Source organism: Clytia hemisphaerica, unplaced genomic scaffold, assembly GCF_902728285.1.
Source record: "Clytia hemisphaerica strain Z4C2 unplaced genomic scaffold, Clytia hemisphaerica genome assembly, whole genome shotgun sequence".
Classification (NCBI taxonomy): Eukaryota; Metazoa; Cnidaria; class Hydrozoa; order Leptothecata; family Clytiidae; genus Clytia; species Clytia hemisphaerica.
Window position 1 is genome coordinate 37,182 of NW_027103949.1, and position 26,612 is coordinate 63,793.

At 33.4% G+C, this 26,612-nt stretch overlaps 7 protein-coding genes across 8 annotated transcripts in view; 4 read left to right on the plus strand and 3 right to left on the minus strand.

Moving 5' to 3' along the window:
* The first annotated feature begins 750 nt into the window (after positions 1 to 750).
* Positions 751 to 5,822, plus strand: LOC136810022 (glycoprotein 3-alpha-L-fucosyltransferase A-like). The gene is made up of 3 exons (XM_067066589.1): positions 751 to 1,807; positions 2,297 to 2,637; positions 5,060 to 5,822. The coding sequence occupies exons 1-2, from the start codon at positions 762 to 764 to the stop codon at positions 2,625 to 2,627; spliced, it is 1,377 nt and encodes a 458-aa protein (XP_066922690.1). The 5' UTR covers positions 751 to 761; the 3' UTR covers positions 2,628 to 2,637; positions 5,060 to 5,822.
* Positions 5,823 to 5,837: 15 nt separating this feature from the next.
* On the plus strand, positions 5,838 to 7,766 carry LOC136810023 (glycoprotein 3-alpha-L-fucosyltransferase A-like). The gene is made up of 2 exons (XM_067066590.1): positions 5,838 to 6,308; positions 7,352 to 7,766. The coding sequence occupies exons 1-2, from the start codon at positions 5,854 to 5,856 to the stop codon at positions 7,701 to 7,703; spliced, it is 807 nt and encodes a 268-aa protein (XP_066922691.1). The 5' UTR covers positions 5,838 to 5,853; the 3' UTR covers positions 7,704 to 7,766.
* Positions 7,767 to 11,221: 3,455 nt separating this feature from the next.
* LOC136810025 (ecotropic viral integration site 5 ortholog-like) lies at positions 11,222 to 13,192 on the minus strand. Its single transcript, XM_067066591.1, has one exon. The coding sequence runs from the start codon at positions 13,111 to 13,113 to the stop codon at positions 12,520 to 12,522; it is 594 nt and encodes a 197-aa protein (XP_066922692.1). The 5' UTR covers positions 13,114 to 13,192; the 3' UTR covers positions 11,222 to 12,519.
* Positions 13,193 to 13,332: 140 nt separating this feature from the next.
* LOC136810026 (syntaxin-17-like) lies at positions 13,333 to 17,444 on the minus strand. The gene is made up of 8 exons (XM_067066592.1): positions 17,301 to 17,444; positions 16,330 to 16,460; positions 15,955 to 16,020; positions 15,321 to 15,507; positions 14,922 to 15,094; positions 14,693 to 14,743; positions 14,346 to 14,432; positions 13,333 to 14,111 (listed from the first exon to the last, which is right to left on the minus strand). Exons 1-8 carry the CDS (start codon positions 17,356 to 17,358, stop codon positions 13,878 to 13,880), a joined length of 987 nt encoding a protein of 328 aa, XP_066922693.1. The 5' UTR covers positions 17,359 to 17,444; the 3' UTR covers positions 13,333 to 13,877.
* A 268-nt stretch (positions 17,445 to 17,712) lies between these two features.
* Positions 17,713 to 19,074, minus strand: LOC136810027 (snRNA-activating protein complex subunit 1-like). Its single transcript, XM_067066593.1, has one exon. The coding sequence runs from the start codon at positions 18,913 to 18,915 to the stop codon at positions 17,938 to 17,940; it is 978 nt and encodes a 325-aa protein (XP_066922694.1). The 5' UTR covers positions 18,916 to 19,074; the 3' UTR covers positions 17,713 to 17,937.
* A 239-nt stretch (positions 19,075 to 19,313) lies between these two features.
* On the plus strand, positions 19,314 to 24,150 carry LOC136810028 (uncharacterized). Its single transcript, XM_067066595.1, has 2 exons — positions 19,314 to 19,420; positions 23,274 to 24,150. Exon 2 carries the CDS (start codon positions 23,296 to 23,298, stop codon positions 23,953 to 23,955), a length of 660 nt encoding a protein of 219 aa, XP_066922696.1. The 5' UTR covers positions 19,314 to 19,420; positions 23,274 to 23,295; the 3' UTR covers positions 23,956 to 24,150.
* A 281-nt stretch (positions 24,151 to 24,431) lies between these two features.
* LOC136810030 (DNA excision repair protein ERCC-8-like) overlaps positions 24,432 to 26,612 on the plus strand; it is a 61,715-nt gene continuing 59,534 nt past the window's right edge. For both annotated transcript variants that reach the window (XM_067066599.1, XM_067066598.1), the window contains exons 1-7: positions 24,432 to 24,629; positions 24,743 to 24,838; positions 25,192 to 25,384; positions 25,572 to 25,640; positions 25,816 to 25,882; positions 26,189 to 26,259; positions 26,475 to 26,593. In XM_067066599.1, coding sequence (XP_066922700.1) covers positions 25,345 to 25,384; positions 25,572 to 25,640; positions 25,816 to 25,882; positions 26,189 to 26,259; positions 26,475 to 26,593 — 366 coding nt within the window. In that variant the 5' untranslated portion in view covers positions 24,432 to 24,629; positions 24,743 to 24,838; positions 25,192 to 25,344. The remainder of the gene's footprint in view (positions 24,630 to 24,742; positions 24,839 to 25,191; positions 25,385 to 25,571; positions 25,641 to 25,815; positions 25,883 to 26,188; positions 26,260 to 26,474; positions 26,594 to 26,612) is intronic.

Sequence of the window (26,612 nt, forward strand, 5' to 3'; positions counted from 1 at the left end):
TACTTCACAGGTCGATATTAATTTGAGCTGTGATACTTACGGTAATCTATTCAAGCTGAACATTACACTTTTTTACTCTCTTGCTATTTGTCCTATTCTTATCTGATTCTCATCGTCAGGTAGGTCAATTCAGCATGTTGCTTGTTTCATTAAAAGTTCTTTGTATCAAATTTTAGCGAAATTTTTAATAAATCATAACTACACTACGATACGAAATCTGTTGCCTGATTGTATAAACTTCATGAAGATTTAAAAAGTCTGCATTCAATGTGTTTTATTTGATTTGAATGCAAGCTACTGTTGCAATACAATTTCCTTTGAACATTTTTAATTTTTTAAATTTTTAGGTATTTTTCCATTTGATTCATACAGGATACGTAAAGACTGGTGATGTCTTTTCAACAGAACGGAGAGGTAAACTGCTGTCGATTTTTCTTGATTGGTAACTTAGATTTGATGTTTCGAGATGATTTTTTTACAATGGAAGGGCAGAAATTATACTTGTCTCATTTTCATGACTGGCTATTCATAAGATTCAATTTTTCCCTGCTATGAATTTACCTTTTGATAAAACAGTGTAGTCATCATAACTCGAATGTTTCCTTAACTCAAACAAGTTTTCTGGTCCCTTCAGTTAATAATGCCATATAAACCTTAACCTCAATAACTGGAAATTTCCTTAACTCGAAGTGTTCGAGTTATGGAGAATCCACTGTATATCTCATCTCTTCTCTTCTTCTTTCCAGCTATAATTCTTCATTATGATCTCGAACAAGAGAGGAATGAGATTAATGGTTCTTTACGTAATCATATTCGCGCTAACATCCACATTTTTCATGTGGTACAGTATCGACCATCTGCGCATGCGTCAGATCCCGCATCAATCAATGACTCAGATCCAACCCTCTTGTAACTGTACCACCTGTTCAAAAGATAAAAATCTTGGAAACGCAAAGTCCGATTTTCAAAGTGTTCGTGAAGTTGCTAAATCTCTCAAAGTTGTCACGAATGAGATAGATTATTTCACACAATCAAAAAGCACAATGTTTGATCGTTCACTTTCTATTTACGATCCAGAGGACCAGAATATACTTCAAACGTTATTTCCAATCGATGAAAATGGTGTCGAAACATATTCTAAAAATCGTCTCCTAAATCAATTAAATGTACGTTTAAAACACGCAGAACCGAAACTCATATTAGTAAATTTCTATGATAACCATTTAACAGCTAGTGCAATACATAATAATGTATGCCCTGTTGACAATTGTCAACTGACCTCAGACAAGAAACAATTTCGTAATGCTGATGCAGTCATTTCTCATCAGATTCCTAAACGCATCCGAAGACCTGTACAAAAACCAGACCAGATTTGGATATATCACCAACTAGAATCGCCAGCTACAATACCGTATATTACTGGGAATAAAGGGTCTGTGAATTGGACTGCCACTTTTCGTTCAGATAGTGTTTTGCCAACACCTTACGGACTGTTTATTCGTCATGACCATGTTAACGAAATGCCTCTAAAAGCGGATAAAAATTATGCGTTTGGGAAAACTAAAATAGCAGCTTGGTTTGTCTCGAATTGTGGAGGTTTTAACGGCCGTATGGCGTATGTAAAAGAACTACAGAAATATATAAAGATTGATATTTATGGGTTTTGTGGGCCGTTGACATGCAAACGAGGCTTGGGTGGTGATAAATGTTTAGAAATTTTGAGAAGTGACTACAAATTTTATTTATCGTTCGAAAATTCCAATTGTCGGGATTACATTACGGAGAAATTCTTCCACAATGCTTTGCAGTAAGTATCTTTACTCCAAAACTCATCAACATCAAATAGAAACTGGGAGTCATACGAAATTTCGACAAGATTTCAATATGTTCTAGAAGTAAAATGTGAAAGCTTTCTTTGCTTTACTTTTTCTTCTCTGCTTTTTCTTAAGATTAAAACTTTTGTGAACAGGGGGTCAATAAAAACACTTTACGAAATCATGACTGCTTTTTGACATAAAAGTATCGACACCACCCACTGGCCTTTTTCACGAAAGTATTCAAATTCAAAATCTTTTTCAAAACCAATTTGACATTCGTTCTTTCTTGATAAGTTCCTGGGGAATTTTCCATTTAAATGAATCTCTTCTATAGAGAAACTATAAACATGTCATCGCGATGTCCAGAATAACTTCTTGACTTGCGCCTTCCACCCCCCCCCCCTTTTGATTCGAACTTTTTCTCCAAGCGTTTTTGACATTTTTGTTAACTTAGTATTTCTTTACTTTCAATCTTCCAGGCATGACGTCATACCAATAGTAATGGGAGCACATCCAGATGATTACAAGCGAGTTGCTCCACCCAATAGTTTCATACACGTGGACGAGTTCAACTCGCCAAGACAACTCGCCGAATACATGCACATACTAGATAATAATGATGATTTATATAATGAATATTTTCGTTGGAAGGGTACTGGAGAGTTCATCAATACTAAATTTGTTTGTAGAGTCTGTGCAATGGTTCAGATTGCATCTATCTTTCCTATGTGGTATCGAGACATAAGCCAATGGTGGACTGAGGAACAATGTGTTCGCCCTGATCAATTCAAATGGTCCACTTGGAGATAAAAATGGATTGGTAAGTTCGTTTCATAGTTCACGTTTGTTCATCAGAAAACTTCAAAGCCTTTATAACCTTCTTTTCCTACCGTATTTTCAACTTAAGTTTTTTAAGGATTTTGTTTTTACGAAGAAATTGAGTGAGAAATTTTGTTTTGAAGAGCATTGAACTGTTGCAGATTTGCTAAATCTTTTCAAACAGTGTGTACACAAGACCACCATGACCAAATTGTTAAGAACATTTTAAGGCTTTGCAGACCCTAAAATACCCAATTTCTTAAGAAAATGGTGAAAATAAGAACATGTTAAGAACATTTTTAGGCTTAAAACTCGAAAAGTTAAGAACATCCGAAGCCTTTAAAATTTTGGATGTTCTTATTAAAAACGTGTATAAGCGGATTTAAGACGTTAAACTTTTTGAGATTTTGCTTTATCACGGAAAGTTTGTGCTCTTTCTATAGACTGGGAATCCAGTCGTTTATAACGTTTTTGTTGAAAGCGGGAAATTTTTATGTCGGGATATGGTTAAAATAAATTGATGCTCCTGTCAAGTTTTCTACTTCCTATTTTTTACTGAGTTAAGTCGTCAAGCATGCTAGACTACTCTTTCTACAATAATGTACCAACTTCGAAGATCTTTGGGAACTTAGAGGATAAATGACCTTTCTGAATATAACTTAAGTTTGAATAAAGTTTTTTTGCTTGAGTACGGTAAGTACATCCTAAAAGAAAAGCCATCTAACTTTGAAAAACCAGAAATTTCGGACGTTCTTTAGAATCCGCAAAGATTTAGAATATTCTACAATCTGTGGAAAAATTTGGCCTTGATACCGTATTCCCAAGCCGTGGTTTTCGAGTCTGTCCTGCTTATTTTTAAACGATATTGTTGAAATATTTTATACTGAAGGTGTGTTACAGTGTTTTTCTTTTGAAATCTCATTAGAAGGATTCTGTATAGATACTTGCTGAGAAAGAAATGTTTTGCTCAAGAAATAAAATTACGTCTTTACTGTGAAGTTGCTGAAGTTGTTAAATGCTTAGGTAGTGTGTTATGTTGTGATTTTTCAGCTTGTGTGTGTAATATAAATGTTCTTATATTCACCATTTTGAAAGTATTTTCGTGCAATTCCCTTAGAAATTTGGCATTCAGAGTCCACCAAGCCTTAAAATGTTTAACTTGCTCTTGATATTTTGGCAATCGAATTCATGTTCTTATGAGATTTGTTCTCATAAAAAATGTTGTTCTCAATTTGTTCTCAAGCACATGAAGTTTGAATTTTAAAAATAAAAATCAAGCCTGAGGTATCCACTCTTACGAGCATAACTTGTTATAATTCCTCTCGTAATTGCCATTAATTCGATTTTCATTACACCTTAGATACTGCTGATGCGATTATTAATTAAGCTAATTTTCTAAAACTCAAACTTCGTGCTATACTGATTCATGTGAAGTTTTTTAATGAAGTGAATGCTCATTTAGTAAGTTTTGACTAAATTTTAGTTTAGCTAAGTTCTTCTGGTTTGATGCTGTGGAATCTCTTTAACTCGAATGTCTTCTTAACTCGAACAAGTTTTGTGATCCCTTCCGACAACAATGCCTAATAAACCTCACTCCATATCTCAAAGAAATTATATTCCTAATACGTGTTCGAGTTATGGAGACTCGATGAGTAAGTAGTAGAAGTTGAGTCTTCACGTTAATTTTTATGGTCTTCAAAAGAGATTGATTCATTGTTCATGTAGTTTCTCTTTTTATACTTCTTGGCGACTAATTTTCTAAATGAAACATTGTCCTGCAGTGTCCAACTTGGTGCAGACTGTTTTAAAGGAAAAGCTTAGGAGGAGCATGTTAAATCTGTATTTTCTTTCTCCTAATGAGAGAACTGTGCTTTTTATTTCCCCCAACTGAGATTCGTTTTCTTGTAGCTAATTTAGTACATTCTAGAAAACGGGAACTGTTATTTCATTTATTCTAGTACAACAGTGTAAAGGGAAACCACTGAATTTTAACTCGAATGATAACATTTTTAGGTTTTTTGAACCCCCTTTGATTTCTATTGCATCGCTATATTTTATTGTAAATGGAAATGGTAACTTGAAGCTTAGACTGAAATTTAAGAGGGTTTTTTTTTGCTTTTTATCAGCAAACTTCGACCTTTTGACCAAAGAAGACATGTTCTTGTTTTCATTTTGCAATTTTTTGTTCTATATTTGATATATTCACCCCAAGTTTTTTTCGTTGCTGTAAAGGAAAGTCATAACAAAGTTTTGAAGGAATGATTCTGAAGGCTTTTTCATTGAGATTTCAATATTCCATCGAGCTGAGAAAGGACGGAAATGATTCAACGTTTCAACTTTTCCCTTGATAATCAAGTTCAACAATATTACAGAACGATTCAAGTTGTATGAAAATTATCATTCCTTCTTTTCGTCTTTTTTAGACATACAAAGATTTCACTAGACGGCATCATTCAAAAGATCACATGCGAAACCACCGTTTAACAATAACTGAACCACGTCATGAACTTAGCTTTGAAACTCTTGACAACCTATGTCCTTTGCTTCACTACCCTAACCACGTTTTTCATCGTGTATAATTTACGGAACATACCGAACAACAATGGAAATCTCATTCTGCAAAATATAATTTGTAATGATGACCATGGTAGACGCTTCTCAAAGAAAATGAGAAAGAAATTTGATTCGGCTTCATGGGGAGAAGCTAGACCAGCAGATAAGTTTACTAATTTGAAAGACGGTAGAGCTGAGGTACCATCTTTAATCAAGCTTGCAACTCGGCTACCATCTTCAAAAGAGAAAGAGAGCACTGAACCGGAAGGCTTAAACGAAATCATCAAAACAATCAAGAGAGATATATTTTCGCTTATTTACAAAGATCCTAGACTACGTTACGATAAAGAACTACAGCCAGATTTAAGTAAATTTAAAGAACCCTTTTCTTTGTTTAGTGAAGACCAGATATTACTGCGATCCATTTTTCGTGCGCGAGAAGGTTCAATCGATTTCGATAATGATCGAATTCAAAAGCAAATTTCTTTGAAAATAAAACGAACGGACCCGTCAAAAAAACTGATACTTTTGATGTTTAAAAGTAATGATTTGAACGAACATGGACTGGTAACGAATAAATGTCATCATAAAGATTGTATATTCACCAATGATGTTTCAGAAGCTGAAAATGCTGACGTCATGTTTTAATGGTCCATCAAAACAAATGATAGATCACACACGAAATCGAAAGAATCAAATTTGGATTTATCATACTATTGAGTCGCCTGTGCATAACCTAAACTTTGATACACCTGTTCAAATAAATTGGACTGCTACGTACAGGTCTGATAGTACCATTCCAACACCATATGCTAAATTTGTCCCCTTTGAGCATATTGAACGTTTACCTTATGTGGCTGATAAGAATTATGCGACAGGAAAAACTAAATTAGCAGCTTTTGTGGTTTCAAACTGTGATGCAGAAAATGGCCGATTGGATTATATTTGGGAACTAAAAAAATTTGCGTCGGTAGATATTTACGGTGCTTGTGGCGATTTGAAATGCAACAGGGATGAATGTTTCGAGGTCATCAAAAAAGATTATAAATTTTACATGGCATTTGAGAATTCCAATTGCAGAGAATATATCACAGAGAAATTCTTTCGCAATGCCCTACAGTAAGTAGCTCGATCATTTGCGAATTTAGTTTACATGCCTCACTCGGAATTTTTGTGTACTAACAATTTAGTACCTTGAAGAAACATTTCTGGGCGAGAATGCAACATAGCGAATTTAGGTTTGATGGAGGTTAAAACAAATTTCGGCATAGATGAAAATACACATTTTCTAATAAGCAACCCAGTTGCTAAGACTCGAGCTCTCAAATTAGCCATTTTTTCACTATCTCGTAAAGTAAAAGCTTTTTAGATAATCTAAGCACGACAAACGATAGCCCTTAACCCAATAAGCATAAATATGGTATAATATCAAGTTTGGTGGTTAGAAAATGAGCTAAGCAACCCCAGTAGCCCTCATCCGAAAAATGGAGTTACTTATAAAAGTGTGTAACTGATGTATACCTTGGCATTCGTCAAAATTAAAAATCTTCACATTAATTTGTTTCTCCCAAAAGATAAGGTTCTCACCTCCTATTTGAGTCACTCTAACTGTCAAATGAACAAACGTTCAAAAGGAACACTTTTACCCTTCTTGCCTTCTTACACCCTTTTCTCACAGAACCGGTAGAATCTTTTCAGTCAGTGGAGTAAAAAAAAAACGGACTGAAAATCGATAGGGGTTGATATTCCCATGTTTCTTATGGCTGGGGATTTTAATTCCATTGTTTTCGAGCCCGAAAGTTCAGTGGGGATTGAAAAGATAGCACAATATATTGCAGTGAGGATTTGCTTATCTGATTATTTTCAGCGGGGGCAAAAATTTGAGTATATTTTTCACTGTGGACTATATTCTAGCCAAACAATCTAGAGGGAAGGGGTTCCAGTGGGTCTGTGAGAAGGGGGTGTCTTCTTTTAGTTGTTTCAAATCTTAACTTCATTAAGATTACTAAAATTTCCTTTTAGAAGAGCTTGAAGTAATTTGATTTTTCAAATCTTTCCCAAACGTATACTTTGCAGCCTTTACTTTGGGTGTCTGGAATATCAGCCGAACTTATCTGAGGGGTTCCCAAACAAAACTTTCATGTTTACCTTCTATCTTGCAGGCATGACGTCATACCAATTGTAATGGGAGCACATCCAGATGATTACAAACGAGTTGCTCCACCCAATAGTTTCATACATGTGGATGAGTTCAACTCGCCAAGACAACTCGCCGAATACATGCACATACTAGATAATAATGACGATTTATATAATGAATATTTTCGTTGGAAAGGTACTGGAGAGTTCATCAATACTAAATTTGTTTGTAGACTTTGTGCAATGGTTCAAGCCACTCCTTCTTTGTCGTTCGCCTCGTATGATATCAATAAATTGCTGACGTCAGCAAAACACCAATGTTTATCTAATGATCCTACCAATAATAAGTGGTTTTCGTGGAAAAAAAGAAACTAAAATAGTTTATATGATATTAGATGTATAAGTTAGCGTTTTGCGTATGATATATTTGTTTAGTTTTTACAAAACAATAAACCAGTCAATCCTGCGGTAATGATAACGTTCTCAGTTCCATATCCAGGAGCCATTTATTTCGAATGTTCAAAATGTGGCCAAATCCCAGGACCCACGGCATGTGCCACCCTTAAGGGTAGGTTTTTCGAGACCCTGGAAATGCACTGTAAGGGTGTACTTTTGATAGAGTGTACTACAAGGGTCTTCTTTTAGTTAAATACACTGCAAGGATATGTTTGGGGACTGCTGAATTGCAAGTCTGAGAGTAAAAATCTGATTTATCTTTATAGTTTTGACTCGCACCCATTTTGATTTATTTTGCAAATTATGTCAACATCTCAGGCTCATTTTCAGATGGCTTCAGCAAACAGGATATGAAACTACACTGTAAAGGCCAGAATCGCTCCGTAAAATGCACTGTAAGGGTACCTTTTCTTTGCTCAAGGGCTGCACTGTAAGGGTCCCATTTTGAAAGCCATTTTTTGGCGTTTAAAAATCGAGTGCCCTTCTTTACAAGCTCTTAGAGGTTAGAAAGTTGATACCCCTTCAAAAACTTTTTAACTTGTGAAGTGAACGAGACAATTTGTCAATTTTCATGTAATGGTTTTTTCAGAAAAAAAAACGCTTTTTGGGTTGGGGATTTATTTTTAGGGTTTAGAAACTGAAATTTATGGAGTTCTTCGAACAGATAGTGTATAATATAATACCTTTTCTTAGCCAACTCAAATAATTTGACAGGGGGTTTCGATTGTCTCTGACTCGAGCGTTAATAAAAGTACTCTCGGGTACCTAATAGCCGTCCCCCCCCCCGTTTCAGGGGTCTTAAATACCGTCATACCGACAAAGATTTGAGTCAAATACTGTAATACCGTCGATAAAGGAAACCTAATTACCTAATTACCGATACCGGTAGATGAAATACCGTAATCCCGTCGTTTTTTTCTGGTAATACCGATTTATCGGTGATGAATAATTCAAATGGAACAGAGGTTGAGCTGAATGACTTCCAACAGTCTTTCAAAAGAACATTCCACAGCTTTGGAATAGATACTGTATTTGTATCCTACACCGACCATGAAAGGTACCGACTGTGAGAATAAAGTAACACTTTTCATGTTCTGGAGTTCAAATTTAGAGCATTTTATAAGCAAGAAGAACATCAAAAACAAGAGTCGTTGAAATGGTAAGGCCAATTTTATCTGATAATCCCTTTTTATATCTACAGTAGGCTGGTGAAAATTGGTTTTTGAGAGTAGCATTGAAAGGTGAGAAAGAAATTCAAAAAACGTTCTACTCGAAAACAAAGAATCCACCACTAAGTTCAAAATTTTACTTTTCTTCCCCATTTGATTTGGAAGATTCACTTTAGCCAATCAGGATTACCTTCATTGATTGAAAAGGGCCAGATTGTGGGGGTTAATTTAAAGGTCGGGTATCCAGGCAGGGTACTGGGACGTGGCGCTGGTTAGGGTCCCTCTTTTAGGCTCGGAAGATATCTGATAGGGTTCCAAACTTACTAATTAATTTTCAAGATGTGTATCTGGCAGGATCAACTTTTGGTTATTTTTGACAATTTCAGGGTGGAGATTAGAAATTTTTCGTTTACTTTAATCTATACTTGCACCACTTTTTCACTTTTTGACGTCACTGATGGACGTTAGTACCTTTTGTGATCGCTATCAAAATCACAAAAAGGGCGAGCTAAGGGAAGGGACTGGGTTCGAGGTCATTCTTGGGAATATCAAAAGGTATTTCTGGAAATGACCGGAATTTCTCCAAAGCTTTAACTAAATTTGATAAAGAGTTAAAGAATGTTTCTTTTCTCATTTCAGCTCTCATCCGAAAAGTTTCTACTCCTAGCTACAACCCTGTCGGCTCTCAGTGACGTAATCTGGACAAGACCTACACTCGAGTTCATTTTGATTGGTCGAAATATGCGTTCGAATTATATTGAATACCAAAGAAAAACAGTCAAACACATAGAGGAATGTTTTATGAGTTGCCAACACGATGATTATTGTAACTCGGTGATCATCAAACCCAAAACGGTTTCACTGGATTATTTCGGATTCAAAGAATGTCAGTTTTATGATCGTTATTTCAAAGAAGAAGATTTGATCGAGGACGGGAGTATTGTAAATGAAATTTATGTTGTTAATTATTAGGGTGTATTTTTCTTACTAGTTTCTCTGCTAATATAATACCTTATCGGGGGAAAAAATGTCGGAGTTTTATTTCGTCGGGGAAAAATTTCGTCACCTAGAGGCATTTTCGTCACTTTCCCCTGACCAAAATTTCAAATTCGTCACTTTTCCCCGACGAAATTTACAATTTAGTCACTTTCACCCAACTAAGTTGTCCAAATGAAATGGTAGCTTGAAAATAGATCTCATAATTCGATGTTCAAAGCACTAATTTCGGTTAATAAAGGTGTACAAAATTTAGATTTTAATTTTGATTGGGGTAAAATTGGGTAAAAGTTTTGGTCGGGGATAAAAAAATCGGGTAAAAGTTTTGGTCGGGTGATAACATATCCCCTAAAAAATCATCCCCTCAAAATTTTCGTCACTTTCCTCCGACATTTTTTTCCCCGATAAGGTACACGTTTTTTTGGTACCTTAAACTAGTGTTAGTCATCTGAGCAATGTTTCGACCAGAGAATTGACAAAATTAATTAGGGAAGAAATCTTGAGCGGAATGAAAATTTGGCGGATTTAGCTAAAATCTACCAAATTAAGTTCCCGCCAAATATAAATTTTTCCACCATCCACCAAATTTAAATTGTTGTATTCATTCTCCCAAATGTTTGCTATTTTAGGCCTTAAAACAGGGCTTTATTTACTTTAACCGGATTAAATTTCGCGAGATTAAATTTCGCGAGCTAAAAAAATCGCGAAATTTTCTGGATTTAATTTCGCGAATAAGCCAGAAAACAACTGAAAATAGCCATTTTTTACCAAAAATGGAGACTTGGAACTAGTTTCTCCGCCAAAAATACAATTTTAAAAGTTTTGTGGTGGATTAAATTTCGCGCATCAGGAATCTCACGCGTGTTCGCGAGTTTTAATTTCGCGAAAATGGCAAAAATTCGCGAAATCGCGAAATTTAATCTCGCGAAAATTAATCCGATTAAAGTATTCAATAGGGTTTTTAAACCAAAAATTACCTTCATCCGTCAAATTAAATTCCCTCTGAAAAAACATTTTCAGCCATACGCCAAATTAAATCCCCACCAAAATTTCTAGTTTTAAAGGGGGATTGTCATCTCTAGGCTACGGTTAAAAAACACTTTTCTGTTTAGAGAAACTGAAATCCATAATTCCAACAAAAGTAAATCGACACCCACCCTATTAAAAGCCCCAACATTAAAGTGTATTCTACTTTCAAATGTGTACCTGGGAAGATAATAAAATAATTCGAGAAGGGTGTCGCGTTTACCCAGCATTTGTGAAAAACTGGAGTAATGTTTTTGAATCCCGTTTTAGGACTAAATATCAATCTTTTGATTGGAATATAATATCAACAAGTCTTAACCTTATATAATAAGATAATAATTATAGTTAATACCTTAAGTGGATCAATTTTCGCGTGGATTAATTTTCGCGATTTTTGCGAATTTTGGCCGTTTTCGCGAAATTTAGTCCACGCGAAAACTTTGAAGGCCTTTGATTCGCGAAAATCAGTCCACGCGAAATTATTTAGGCCATAAGAACGGAATTAACTATTTAATCCCTGCATTGAAAGACGGGTAAATTAGTTTATATAGGCCTTTGATTCGCGAAATTTAATCCACGCGAAATATCTAAATTCTCGTCTCGCGAAAATTTATCCACTTAAGGTAATCACTTAGTATTATACTCAATAATATAACGAGCTGAATAAATGATATGTGAAAATAACAACGAAGAAATACGAAAGTTTTTTATCAGTTCAATAAAGAATGTATCGTTTGCAATGTTAATTAAGTTCTGAAACCATGGATGCAGTGTATACAGTGTGTCTAAGAAAAAAGATGAACAGAATCGATAGATATTCAATTCCAAAGGTAATTAAAATTTGTTTTTTGCGAAAGAAATTTAGTAATCTGGTCATATTAAAAGAAAGAGACTTTGATTTATTGTTTCGGAACTTTAAGTTTCATGCCGCCCGGCTAAATAATTAAATTTAAATAAATAAATAATTAAAGTTCTGAAACAATAAATCAAAGTCTCTTTCTTTTAATTTGAATAAGCTCTGATATCATCGAGCACTCTCGTCAGATAAGAAGAAAATAGAGTTGTAATCTGGTCATAGAAATTTATACAAACTGTGAAGATTTTTTACTTTTACTTATTCTGCTCCCTTTTTCCGATCACATTGCATTTTATCATTTATCATTTCATTCATTTACTTATGGTCTGGGGCCACTTGAAACAAATGTCATCAAAATGAAACACAAACAAGTTACAGTTCAATCGCCAAACTTTGTTTCAAGTGGCCCAACCACCTCAGAGAAATCTAGAGAAATCTCAACAAAAAAATCTTTGTGACCGTCACGTCACTATAATGAAAAGTTTCAAAAGTTTTCTGCCACTGTTTCTGCCTAGAAAGAAACATTATTGTTTAAGAAACCGATTTGTTTACGATTTGTTAATTCATCTTTTGAGGTGGAGCCACTAGCAACTTTTTCATCAAAGTGAAACTTTTCGCGTGTTTCAGTTTTCGAATGTTTCTATTTGATGAAAATTGTTTCAAGTGGCCTCAGACCTTTAAGGGATTATTAAGTTTGAAAGAGGTCTTCATTTTGGTTTTCTTGGCCCATCTCCAGTAATTGTTTTAAACGTTTATTTTCATCATCTTTCTCTTTCAGTTTGCTTGATAACACCAATATCTGATGTTGTTGTTGCCTTACTAATACACCCAAAGTTTTAATCACTTCTTCTCGCTTAGCCAAATGTTCTTGTAACATATTGTTATGCATTGAATGACTACTAGTCGAGACCAAATCGGTAGAATCGTAACTATCAATCGAAGTTGTTGAAAAATTAATCAAATCTTGGAAAGGTTCTTGGTGTGTTGAAGTTTTAAGATCTTTTCGACGAAGCATGGCTTCTCTTTGTTCCTTTCTGAGCATGATTAATTTATCTTGTTTCCTGTGATGATTTATTTGGCATTGTAAAGATATCAAAACATCCGGACAAGCATCATTCAATTTATATTGATTTAAAACGTTTTGTAATATTCTGGCAGCGTCTTGGTGATATGCAATGGCATCCTCGTGTTTCTCCTTACGTAGACATTGTTCTGCTTTCCGTTCTAAAAGGTGAGCTTGATCGATGGGCGAGAGAGCACAGAAATAGTCGCTCTTATACATAGTCTTTAACCAAAGTCAAACAATCAAAAATTGTCTTTGTTTTTATAATTGTTGTTTTTGTATTTATTTTATTTGTAATCTAAAATGCATAGAAGGATAGTATAGTTTAACTTATAAAACAATATTAGAGTGGTAATGTTACGTTCACTGCTAGTTTGACAAAATCAGGAGGAGCTGCGGGAAATTCAAAATTAAAGAAAAAAGAATCGAACATAAGCATTGATACTAAATTTTACGTTTTTATTTGTTTTAAAATATTTATTGTACATATTAATTACACATAAAGTAATTTTTTTAAATATCTTCTAAATACTTCCTCTTTCAAAAGATTATAGTAGACAATATGATATTAATGATAAAAAAGAGAAACTTTCCTTCAAAATTTAAATATGAAAGAAAAGACTTTCAATTTTTATAAAATTTACTTCATCTTTAATATTTCTCGATCTTAAGTCGAGGTGCATTATGTACAAAAAGGTACACAGAAAAATTTCCAAATAAAAAGGCTTAATTTGATGGGATTCATTACACGAACATAAAACTTTGCCTTGATAGTATAGTCTTGATGAAAACCATCCTTTAATTAACATACTGTATTTCAACTTTATTTATTAACACTTTTCAAGACTTTAAATATTTAAAAAATTTCCAAAATATGTTCCAAGATAACATTCCATGTGATAAAATTACATTCTATCAATTCATGACTTAATCACTCACCACAAATCAAAATAATCCCGAAAAATATTGTAATGACATGAATATCACCTTCTTTGAAAATCGTCATCTTTCTTACTCAAATTACTCATTTCCATTTCAACTCTGGCATCGTGTTTGTTTTTCAAATATTTTCCACCTGTGTATCCAGCTATCCCTCCACCAACAGCTGCAGCCACACCGGCTAGTTTAAAACCCGCCATTAAACCGATGGGTCCACCTATGATTCCACCAACAATGGCACCACCAACTGGGATTGCAGCGGCTTTATATTTACTGGCCTGAAAATATAATCATCAGATTATCAATTATTGCAGCCAATCGATCAAGTTAAAATTTCATATTTTCATATAAGACCTAATTATGTTAATTTTAACTTAAACTAATACTTTTTGTATGTACATTTAATTTGGGTTTACTAGATAATAAAGGATTAGCCTAAAAAAAGGGAGTAGAATTTAGGAAATGTTATAATAAAATGGCTTTTCTTTGAGATAAAACTAAAAAATCCAAACCTGTGCCAAAAACCCAGTTCCCTCTCGAACATTTTCATGGGCTTTTTCAATATTATCTTCAATATTATCCACCATTTCTTGTTGATTCTACAATTGAATAAATAAAATAATTTATCACTTCTCACTGCACAAAAGTATGATTTTATCCTGGATTATTCCACAGATTTCGATACTTTCAAATGAACAAATCATCGTATACTTTTACTGTCGTGAGATTTTCATATTACATGGTGAAAAAAACTTCAGTTAATTTTTTTTTCACCATGATTTTTTCTATACAGAAATTTATTTTACAGTAGGCGAGCACTTTTTTATATTTATTTACAGTGAGATTGACATATTCTTACATGGACAACAACAGCAAAATCCTTGACAAGTAAGTTAAGTTCAACCAATCCCTGCAAGATAAAATTAATAAAATTGATAAATATACATTTCACTTTTTCTTTAAATCACAGAAAAAAGGATCCTTGAAATACCGATTTCTTAAACAATTTGAGGAGATCCACTTGTGGATTAAGTTATATTCCATTACTGTAGGCATTGCAAAAGGGTAATCAGGGAAGGGAGACCTACATCTCTCAAATGATCCCATGATTGGCAAACAGCAATTTCTTCATGTTCCCTTTGGTTATCTCTTATTTGTATATTTCCCATAAGAGATCCTTCTTCAAATGTGTTGATCTGTGGTGAATTTCCTCGTGATGTTGGTGGTGATTGTAATGGCACTTCAACGAGATCACCTTCAGCTTTGAAAAGTTATTAGAAAGAGAGAATACTCAATGCAATGGAATTTGTCATTTTGCACGACGAAAATGACTTGATCACAAAAAATCAACTTTTGAAAACTTTTCATTAATTAGATAGAATGTGACAAATCAGGAATTTGAAAATTTGAAAATAGTATTGTTTAACCAGGTTTAACCTGTGGAAAAAAGCAATTTAAAGATATCTTAAAATTTTAACAATACTAACCATTCTGAGCTTCCAGCAAAGAATCTTGGACTTGTCTTGAAATAACATCATAAAGCCGACTGAATTCTTGTATAGCCTCAAGTGCTTCATTTCTTGTTGGTTCAATTCGCTTTTTGAAAGCATTAACATCAGTTTCGACCAATTGGTCTTTTACTTTGTCTAATTCACGTATTGTAGCTTTCAATTGCTAGAAATAAGGACAAAACAGCCTATTTAGGATTCATTTTAGTTTTGTTTTGTTAACACTTTGCAAAGATTAACTTTGATAAAATCTAGTCTGGTCGCAACCTAGCTTTTCAGGCTTCCCTGTAAGTGTGAAAAATTGACAAGAACAAGGTATTTCGGGCAAAATTTTGACAATCTGACCATTTTTTGCCTTAGAAAGTTTCAAAATAATGCACTATTAGGGTCAATTTTTTTATGAAACTTACGCAAATTTGACTTGATTTTCTCTGCATTGTAAAGGTTCGATTTTGAGACCCTTGTTTGCACATATGGTAGCTTTTAGATGGGATGACCTCCCATCCTCTGAGTCTAGTGAAATTTAAAATGTAACTTGCAAACAAAGATTTAGCTACACAGTCTTATTTCAACAATTCTAAAAACAAAAGTGAAAATAAAGGCCTGTATAAACCTGTACAGTCCTGGATGCATTTATTTGTTCCATATTGAGATCTTTCCATCTTCTTTCATTGGCAAACTGTCAGAAAAACATAATGCATTACTCATAGTTCAATTAAATTATAATCATAAATGCTTTAATGGGACTAATATTTGTAATTTCTAGCCTAAAAGTTGAAAAGGATAAATTAGAATAAGGTAAAATGCTTAATTGCGTAACTGTGATGTTAACATCGTGTATAAGCCTTGTAAATGAATATTTTTTAGAAATTTTTTAATAAGTTTTACTGTATTCAATATATATTCAAACAAGATAACCCCGAATGAGAATGGGTTTGAACCATGGTGTTCTCTATTGTGTCGGTTTATTATTTTTGATTTGAACTACCTTTTCAATATTACTTCTATGTTTTCTCAAACGGTCTAAATTTGTGAGAATCACAATGCGCAATGATTTTCCTAATGTTGTCTCAAATCTCTTTAAAGGGTACTTGATTGTTTCTTCTTTATTCTTGGTTACTAAAATAAGAAATGAAAATTATACAAAAATTAAAATCTGAAAAAGTAACTTTGTTAAAAAGTTTCATAGTAATTATTTGAATCATTTTAAAAGTACTGAAAATATTTGTAATTAAATTACTCAAACTTAATCTATTGGTCACGTTAGATTTTGTATTGAGTAAATTGAATTGAATATAATTTTGGTATTTTAATACAATGGAAGATTCTTTTTTCCTATCTTCTATTGCTATATTAAAAAACACAGTAAAAATTTTGAGCATAACGATTGTCTTGGATTGTCTCAAATTGTTCAGATAAACTCTCAACAATACTATTGCGAGTTTGAGAAGTACTGAAGATGACTACTTTAGGCGTACAAACTTTCGCGAGCAGAAACTTTCGCAAGCAGAAACTTTCGCGAGGACGAAAAATCGCGAAATTCACGACATTTACTTTCGCAAATTTAACAGAAAAATATTTTTCGCGAGCATTAACTTTCGCGAATCAAGACGTAAAATTGAGTACTTTCACATGAAAAAATGGCTTAGAGGGACGAATACTTTTAGTATTGGCTTGAAACATTTGTCCTTTGACTTATTAGTCTTTTAGCAGGCTAAAAAGTGCCATAAAAGTTACATTTTATTCAAAGTTTGAAGTTTTACAGATTTTCTATTTGGCGAAGAATTTGGCATAAACGAATGGCCCTTCCTAGAATTTTAAAAGACATTTACTTTTGCGAAAAGGGCCAAAATTCGCGAAAATCGCGAAAGTTTCTGCTCGCGAAAGTTTGTACGCCTAAAGTATGGCTGTAACCCATAATTCTCAGAATATAAATAAGTTATCAGAAAAAAAAGGTACATTCTCTTGGATCAAATGAAGCCATCTTTGAAGATATCTTTTGATAGCGAATCCACATCTGTTTTATCGTTTTGGTTTTCTTAAGACCATTTTGATGGTTTTTTTATTTTTCTGAAAAATAAATACATTATATAAACAAATTTTTATAAAAACTTAAATTGAACAGAAACAGACATCTCCCCCATAAATCTCTATAAAAATTGAATTTTCAAAGAAAGAACACCAGTTGCAAAAACACCATCAGAAAAACAACACACCAGATTGACAGTGGTAGTTCCCTGCCGTAAAAACGCTTACCGCGCCCATTGGTTTATCCTTGGAAGCAACACAACATCAACTACAACATCACAAACAACAAACTTATACAAGCAACTAGATTTTTAAGAAATATAAAAAAACAACACCATATACATAGACAGCCTCATATCCTTTTCATCGTATATATAATGATACCGTAGAATGTACAAAATATGTGATGTCCTGTATTTGATCCAAAATGAGAGATTTAAGACAGAGTACAATTTTTTTATAATCAATCCAAGATATTTAAATATGCTTTTAGTTCATAAAAACCAGGTTATATTTTGCAATTGTCAAATGTTAAAAATACCAATATTAAAATATTCTTTCTTGAAAACTAATGTTCATAGACATCTGCTTGAGTGGGAAGTTCAAACCGTATATAAGGATGTTTGCTTTTCGATTTTGATCCTGGAACCTTTGATTTAACTTGTAACATTGCACTTTTCTTGTAATAATGTCTCTTATCTTCCTTTTCTCTTTCTTTTTCTGCAATACTTTCCTCCAATGCTGACAATTTTTTTTTCTCCTTTTTAATTTCATAGCCTTTACTTTTGTCAACTTGAATGTTGGAAGACCATAGCTTTTCTTTCAATTTAAAAATCTTGGATGCACGTGTTTCATCTTCCGCTTGAGAATCACTGTCAGTAATGATAGTAGTAGTAGGAGCAGTGGTAGTTTCTTTTATCTTTCGAAGTTGTGTTAAAACAGGTCTTTGAGTTGCCTCGTCGTTTGATTGATAGGTTGTCATTGAATCATCATACTTCCTCTTGTAAGAGTTAATCATTGTAGAAACGTCTTCAGGAAAATCTTGATTAATGTAAAACAGAACCTTTGATAAATCTTCTCGCTCATTCTCCTGAGATTCTGCAATCAATTTCTCTTTTATAGCAGCATAATCATTCTGGATTGCTTGGAGCTTTGGTACAATCCTTTCATCATCAAGAATCTCTGTGAGATACTCGCTGCGCTCTTGAGAATGCTTAAATCCAGATATGCCTTCAACACCGAGCATAAACTCTATTTTACCGAAAAAAAGTTCTTTGGGAAACGCTGTAAAGCAAAATGCCTTACTCTTGCGTAAAACATGAATAATATAGACAACATCATAGTGACTATGCTTCTTTAAAACTTCCGTGAATTGCATCAGGTCGGTCCACATGGCAGGAGTCATTCTTATTTTTGTTTTCACAGGAGTAACTTGCTTGAAATACACAGCATAAAACGTGTAAATAGCAGCAACTCTATATAAAAAAGTAGAGTCTTCCGAAAGAAATTCACTAGCGATACGAAAAAGTCGCTCAGCAATCCTCATTTTTGAACCAGGAGTATTTCTGTAAGTTGCACCGAAAAGTGCACTAAAGTTCAATTTTTTCCATTCCTCACAAAAATCATCAAATCTTACACTCTGCTTTTCGTGAAACTTTGAAAACAGCTTGTTGACATCATGTTTCAATGCTTCGAACTCTGTGCTAAGAAATATGCCATACCTGAATCCAGAAAATGTCAAAAATGATTTTAAAAAGACCTTCTTTTGTGGTGTGAAAGTCATGGACGACCACCAAACGTACCAGAATTTTTTTGCTTTTGTTTTTCAAATTGAGGCTACCATTTCTACGAATCACGCAACCCCGGACCTAGTCTTTTTTGCCTCTTTGCAAAAAGAAGCCTAGGTAGAATTCCAAGAATGCCAGTAGGTCCCAGACCTTTCAGTTTCAGTAGAAGCAAAACAATCAAAATGGCGGCGATTTAAGTGTGGGAAAACAAAGATTATCACGTGCTTGTCATATTTGGTTATTTGCTTCTTACCAACTAAGTGAGTAAGTACATAATTAAACCTTTTAAGGGGTATTATTAAATTGAAATTAAGGGGTATCGACGAATTTCTCCAGGGGGGTCTGAGCATGAATTTTCCAAAGGGTTTTTGTTCATTTTTTATATTTTCCAAGGCAAGGGGGTCATTGAAAGTTTCCAGGCCCTTCTAGCCTAGGAGGGGTCATTGAAGATTTCCAAAGGGTTCTTTCCTTGCAAGCTGGCATCAATACAAACCTGCCAACTTGAGATATTAATTTTTCATGAAATAAAAATTTTGAAGCAAAACCTTAGCTGTAGCTCCCTCCCTGTTTTCCAATTTTCCGAAATCGGAAAATCAGGGAATTTTTTTTTCAAAATTCAGACAATTAGGTAAAAAATTTTCCAAAAATCAGAAAATCCGGGAATTAATTTTTTCGAAAATCAGAAAACAGGAAAATTTTACAAGGTGATGGCTTCTTCATAAAGACGAAAGACAGAAATATATATATTTTTTGAATCCAGCATTCATCGGGAATACATGTTTTTTTTTATATAAAGCATTGCACTTATAAGCATATCTAGGCTCAGATATGGGGAAAATTAAGCATATACTAAGCATTACCTCGATCCCAGTAATCTAAGTTTTTTTTTCTGCAATATTCAATTACCTCTTAATCCAAAGTGGTTGCCTTTTTATTAAATTCTAGATTTTTTATATTTAGATAGATTTTATTTTATTACCATTTTATTTTACATTCAGGAAATTGTACGTATGTACCCTCTGGATTATTGAATAGAAATAGAAAAAAAGAAATAGAGCCTATGAAAAAAGTATAAGCTACTTTGTAGTATGGATATAAGCAGTATTATAGTAGTATAGCAGTATATAAGCAGTATTAAGTATTAGGATATAAGCATCCCTCAAGCATTTTTCAGCCTTATTAAGCTTTCGACCTAAGCATCTCTGAGCCTGTTTTCGGATTTTTATATGCTTATAAAAAAAAAACATGTAGTGTCAGGACCTACAGGCGAGACCTAGTATAGGGTTGGGTATGGGTGTGGTTTGGGTGTGGTTATGTATCAAATTGGCTAGGATTTGGGTTATTATCAGTTAGGGTTAGGGTTGGAGCTTGAAACAAGCACGCTTTTGCTATTTCCTCTTAATATAGTATGGTCTGTAGTTTGTACAATATAAATAGCTGTTAGAAACGGTCTTCTGGCAAAAATCCGTGGCACAGTGATCTAGGCGTTGGGTTCCTGATCAGCGGAACTTTGCATTTAGTGGGTTCGAATCCCATCGGTGAGGATCTTTTGGTAAAGGCATTCAATCAGTTGAGAAACATAGAAAAAACTCACAAAGTCCCAGAAAGTCAGAAAAACTACTAACAAGAGACTGGAGAATATGAAATAAGTCCAGATATGTCTTTCGTCTTTATGAAGAACTCATGACCATTTTACAAGTCGCTAGATGCACAGATCGAACGATTTTTTTAATCGAACTTTGTTGAACTTTAAAAACGCTGTCTGTTCTTAATATTTTCATTTCAAATTTAGGGCGGAAATTTCTTTGCTTTACAAAGGCAAATCGCCTGTTTTTGCCCCAAGTTAAAGGCATTGTTAAGAGACACGGAACCCAGAAAGGGAAAGAGTTGATTATTAAATAATTTAACAATTTTTCAAATGCCGACATCTTGTCATTTTAATTACTGCTATACCTTCCCACGAGGTAGCCTAGAAATCTAAGCCAGATTGATTCAGTCACTTAGTAAAATCTGATGGTAAGTTGTGACTGAATATCTGGCTTAGTACAAGTAAACTCGGTTTCTTATCAACTGACAAAAACGAAATTTCAAATTTCCCGGGTACGTTTTTGTAAATGCACATAAATTTGTATAATTTGTTCGACACATATTTTTCAACAAAAGATTTCCCATAACTCATTTGCATAAAAAAAAATATATATAAAAATAAGGAATTTGTTAAATAAATACACCCTCCTCCCTATTTACTCAACTTCTCTTTCATTCAGTTATATAAAGGTTTTTCAAATTAAAAGAGGGAGAGAGAAAAACATATCTTTCTTTTTATGCAAAAAGTACAGAATAAAATATGTTCAAAAAGTCTTTTGTTGAGAAGTGAAAAGCGTTTTCAAAACAAACGAAAAATTTCGTTTCTTATCACATGGTCTATTATGGCCAATTAGAAGAGGCCAAATGCTCGCCGAGTCTCACTGACTTCTGCGTTCAAAATATGAACGCGTGCTTCGCCCAAGCCAGTTTTTCAAGGCAAACTTAAAATTCCGTACAACATCATAAAAATTATTAAAGCACCGATAACGCTATATTGTCTTCAGCGGTATCTTGGCCTTGTAAAATCCTATAAATTAACCGTCGTTCGTTCGTTCGTTCGTTCGTTCGTTCGTTCGTTCGTTCGTTCGTTCGTTCGTTCGTTCGTTCGTTCGTTCGTTCGTTCGTTCGTTCGTTCGTTCGTTCGTTCGTTCGTTCGTTCGTTCGTTCGTTCGTTCGTTCGTTCGTTCGTTCGTTACCAGCTTATCTCGAGATTGGCTTTTTCATTCTTTATGATTTTTTGCACAAAGATGAATAACTATAAACTCTTGAATGTGACAGAGCTCGATTTTTGGAAAAAAATTGTTGGGGTAAATTTCAGCTAAAAACGGCTAAAAAAAGGGTTTTTTGGACTATTGTTTTTTTCTGACTTTTTGCATGAAAGTAGGTAAAAGATGGCTCAAGCAGATTTTTGTAAAAAAAAAAAAGTTTCAACTCAAAAAACGCATCTTTATCATTAAGAATCACTATTAATAAGCATACATCAATGTTCTTAAAATTACTAAATTTTTTGATGAGATATGTTTTTTTGCTCACTAAGTCTTGAATATGAATGAATATTTCAAGAGCATGAAATTTTGGTTTCTAAACATTTTTTTTTTATAAGAAACAAACGACTAATTTTGATAGATTGTCACTATTTGTGCTCTGAATGATTGTTTAATGGTCACGCTCACGTAGATATCAATTATATATGTGTTAAATGCATAACCAGGTAGGTCCATAAAAGTATCACTTGTTCTTTTTTTACCATAAACAAAGTTATTGATAAACTATATTAGAATAATTATAGAATAATTATATGTACAAACCATGATACGTATGGAAAGAAATGCTTCAAGAATAAAAAAACTTAGCTTTCTCTAAATCTTTGCAGCTTTTCATGACTAAAATGTTTTTTTTAAATATTGAGTTTTAAAACCGAATTTAAAATCGAGTTTTCTGGTTGAATAACGATAACGACCAGGAAAAAGTGCTTCGAATTTTCAAAGGCTGAATTGATTAAAAAATTTAAAAACTCCACTGAATCCAGCATCAAAACAATGATAGGATATTTAGTACACACGTCTACCAATTATGCATTTGTGTGTTATTTGTTGTAATGTTGGAATTCTTTATTGTTCCACATCACATCTAACAAAAGGTTTATTGGTCTATTGAGGGATTTTGGTACGTGACGGAAAATTACTGGTACACAAGTATTTAATGGCAAAGTTTCTGGTATTCATTTACTTGTTGGAAAAGTTTAGACCAGTATCTCATTAAAGAATTAAGGGTATTTGGTATTTTGTATTCTATAAAATAGATGAAAATAGAAGAACAAACTTCAAATGCCCTAAAAAAATTGTACCAGTATATCATTGGTAAAAGTTACAGTAAATATTCATAAAAAATATTTTGTGAGGGTGGTACACCAAATCATGTCGATACTGCGTTTGACATCAATTGGTTACATCTGATTTGGTTTGATCATTTCTATTTGCTTGATTAAGATTGTAAAAGTATTTTTCTTCTAACTGTCATTTTTATTTAGATAATCAGGAAAATTTATCAAAATGAATGGTTACAGAGGAAATGTCGAAATTCTTCAATCAAGAGCAGTTGAATTTCTTTTAATGAAACTGAGAAATAAAGATACCAGATGTAAGAAATTCAATTTTTACGGTGACCGATTGATGCGTATCCTGGCTGAAGAAGCTCTTGCAAGACTTCCAAATGTAGAAATGGGAAAGGTAGAAACACCTTGTGGGCCAGCTGAGGGTCTTGTTGAGATTGAAGGTCAAAACCTTTGTGTTGTTTCCATTCCACGCTCTGGAGACATTCTTCAAGAAGCTGTTCGTCAAATTTGTCCTGGAGTTGGAATTGGTAAAATCTTAATTCAGAGAGATGAAAGCAGGAGTGATAAGGCTCCTGTTTTATTTTACAAAAAATTGCCAAAAAATATCTCTCAATGTTTTTGTATCCTTGTTGACCCCATGTTAGCAACTGGGGGAAGTGCCAAAAGAGCAATCAAAGTCCTTTTAGAAGCCGGAGTTCCTGAGGAGAAAATCATGTTTATTAATCTTATTTGCTGTCCTGAAGGCCTTCAGAGTATGTATGAAGCATACCCTAAAATTAAAGTTGTCACTTGCTGTGTTGATGAAAAATTGAACGAAAATAAATTTATCGTTCCTGGTCTTGGCGATTATGGGGATCGCTACTACGGAACATGTTAAAAAGACTTTTGTTATTGTTACAGTTTTGTTATTGTAGTTTTGTATATTCAGTTATATTGGTTATGGTTTGAAATATATTTTTAAACGATTACTTTCATATTTTTACTAGTGATATTAACTTTTTTGATAATTTGCATTTTTAGTTGTTTTTCTATAGTGGTTTGTAACCAATTTTTAGTAGAGGTTATATTTTTCAGGGACATATATATTTTTATGTATAAGTAAAATAGCAAAAAAGATATATTTTATAAAGAAATTTCTTTTCAATATTTCTTCTAGTCAACGATAAAAATAATAATATTTGAATATTAGAATCTATTATTAAATCTGGAGACCTTCTTGGCTCTTTTTAGCCGGGGTCCATTTTCAAGTTTCTAACAAATTTCTTGATTTGACCCTTCTATTTTCTAAAATGGTACCAAGTAAACTTAATTTTATCCATATCCATTATCTTTCAAATAGCTTCTTTGTATTTTTATAAAAAGAAAATGAAAATGTATTATGCAGTTCCAAGAATTTCTAAAGCACCAGCTTGGCACCGCAACATCATCTCAGTGGAGAAGTTTTAACACTAAAAAATTATTTGCTTCAAAAGAATTATGCACTGTGTCAGTCTGCAAAAATCATGTAGCTCCTGTTACATGTCTATCTTTAGAGAAACAGGAATTTAGATAGTAAGTAACTCATTTGAATGATGGGGTGACACTTCTACCAGATAGATGCTACAAAAATTCATAAATCTTTTTTCACGTCTCATTCTCTAAAGTTATTTCTTTTCTTTTTTAAGTCTACTCTCAGGATCAGCAAAAGGTCATATTGTCATACATGATAGAAGCCTTTTAGCTGGAAGTAATGGATTTTCTACAATTGCAGATATAAGCTGGTATGAAAGTTTGTCCTTTTCTCACGAATTGTACTGTTCTGGCCTTTGTGCAGTTAAATAGAGATCTTGTAAATCCAAAAATTTCTGTCTTTATAAAAGCGTAAGGCAAAGTTCACTGAAAGAATTTTTTCAAGTCAGGTTAATATATTTAAATTGAGGTCCGAATCACTGCGAAAAAGGCTGAGCTTGCAAAAACAATTTTGTTGTTAAAACGAATCATGAAAACAAAACAGTGTGCCTTATGTCAGTTGATTGTTCTATTCGACAAAAGAATGTCTTGTTGCTGAAATTGCATAATGAAGACCATTAATTAAGAACGCTTCGACGTTAAAATGTTGAGATTTATATTTTAGGAAAAGGACTGGCGAAAAGTGTATTCAACGATTACAATGGTATCCCTTGGACACAGGAATGTTTTTCATGCAAACGGAAAATGAAATAAAAGTCTGGGACGCAAATCAACTTCAGTGGCTGAACAATTTCATTTCACGTCAAAGTTAAGTGATATGCATGGTAAAGAAATCGGAAGAAACCCTCTCATTGCAGGTATACAAGCACTCAATGTTGAAGTTAAAGTTATATTCAATTCTAGATTTAAAGTCCATTTTCTCAATGTCAGTACAGTTAGTTCCCATGAGGTTGATTTCCATATGGTGGCAAAACAGAGTGTACTGCTTGAAGCGAATGGACTTGTAAAATATTTTTAAACAGTCTTTTGTTTTCTTTCTTATAGCAAGCAGCTTGGACAAGAGCATTTTTATTTGTGATTTGGCAACTGGATCAAGAACTCACACACTGACTGGTAGCAAAAAAAGAAATCATTTAATTCTTGCATATTATATTCTTGGTCTCAATTAAAGTTTAAAAACTCTAGCATTGCTAAAATGATGTCAATGGTAATGAGAAATTTTTCATCAAAAGTCCCTTATTTGATAAAAAACTCAAAAATTTAATTAGCAATCAAAATTATTTTTTAGGTCATGACAGCCCTGTTACTGCAGTGAAATGGTCACCAAGAAAAGAACATGTCTTATACAGCGGAAGGTTTTACTTTAAAGCTTTTATGAAGATTTTACCAAGTTCATATAAAAGGCCCTTTTTACAATTAATTATATTCAAGCTTTGTTTATTTGATGGTTGTTTAGGACGAAAAATTACAATGAATGGATATCAATCAAGCATGGTTCTTTCAGGATTCAAGACTATTAAATGCAATCAAATTGCAGTCTTGTGACTAAGCAAACTTGACTGTAGCCTTTTTATTGCAACCAGTCCAATCCAATGAGTTCCATATTGAGTTTATATTTCATCTGAATGTTCCAATCATCGCATACTTGCATTTCTTTTTAGTACAAATGGAAAAATCAATATCTGGGATGTTCGAAAAACAAAGAATCTACTCAAAAGCTTGCAGACTACAGGTTAAAAATGAATTAAATAATTGTTTGCCGAGTTTGAAAGATACACCCTCTGTCTATTGAAAAAAACAAAGATCATTCCAACAAGTGCAATGAGATCCTGTAAAACACTATTTCGTACATTGATAAATCAAGACATAAATAGACTTTGTGATTGATGAACTTATGGGAATTCTCCTTGCTTATATGAATAACATTTTTTTTCTGGATTAATTTAGAATCCAAGAAGAATGGAGTAGATAGTATCAGTTTCACGCCAAATGGTTTTGGATTGATTTCTCTGAATTCTGATGGAACACTTTCTCTTTGGAAATGTCATAATGGAAAACAAGCAAAGGTGGTGTCATTATACCTTT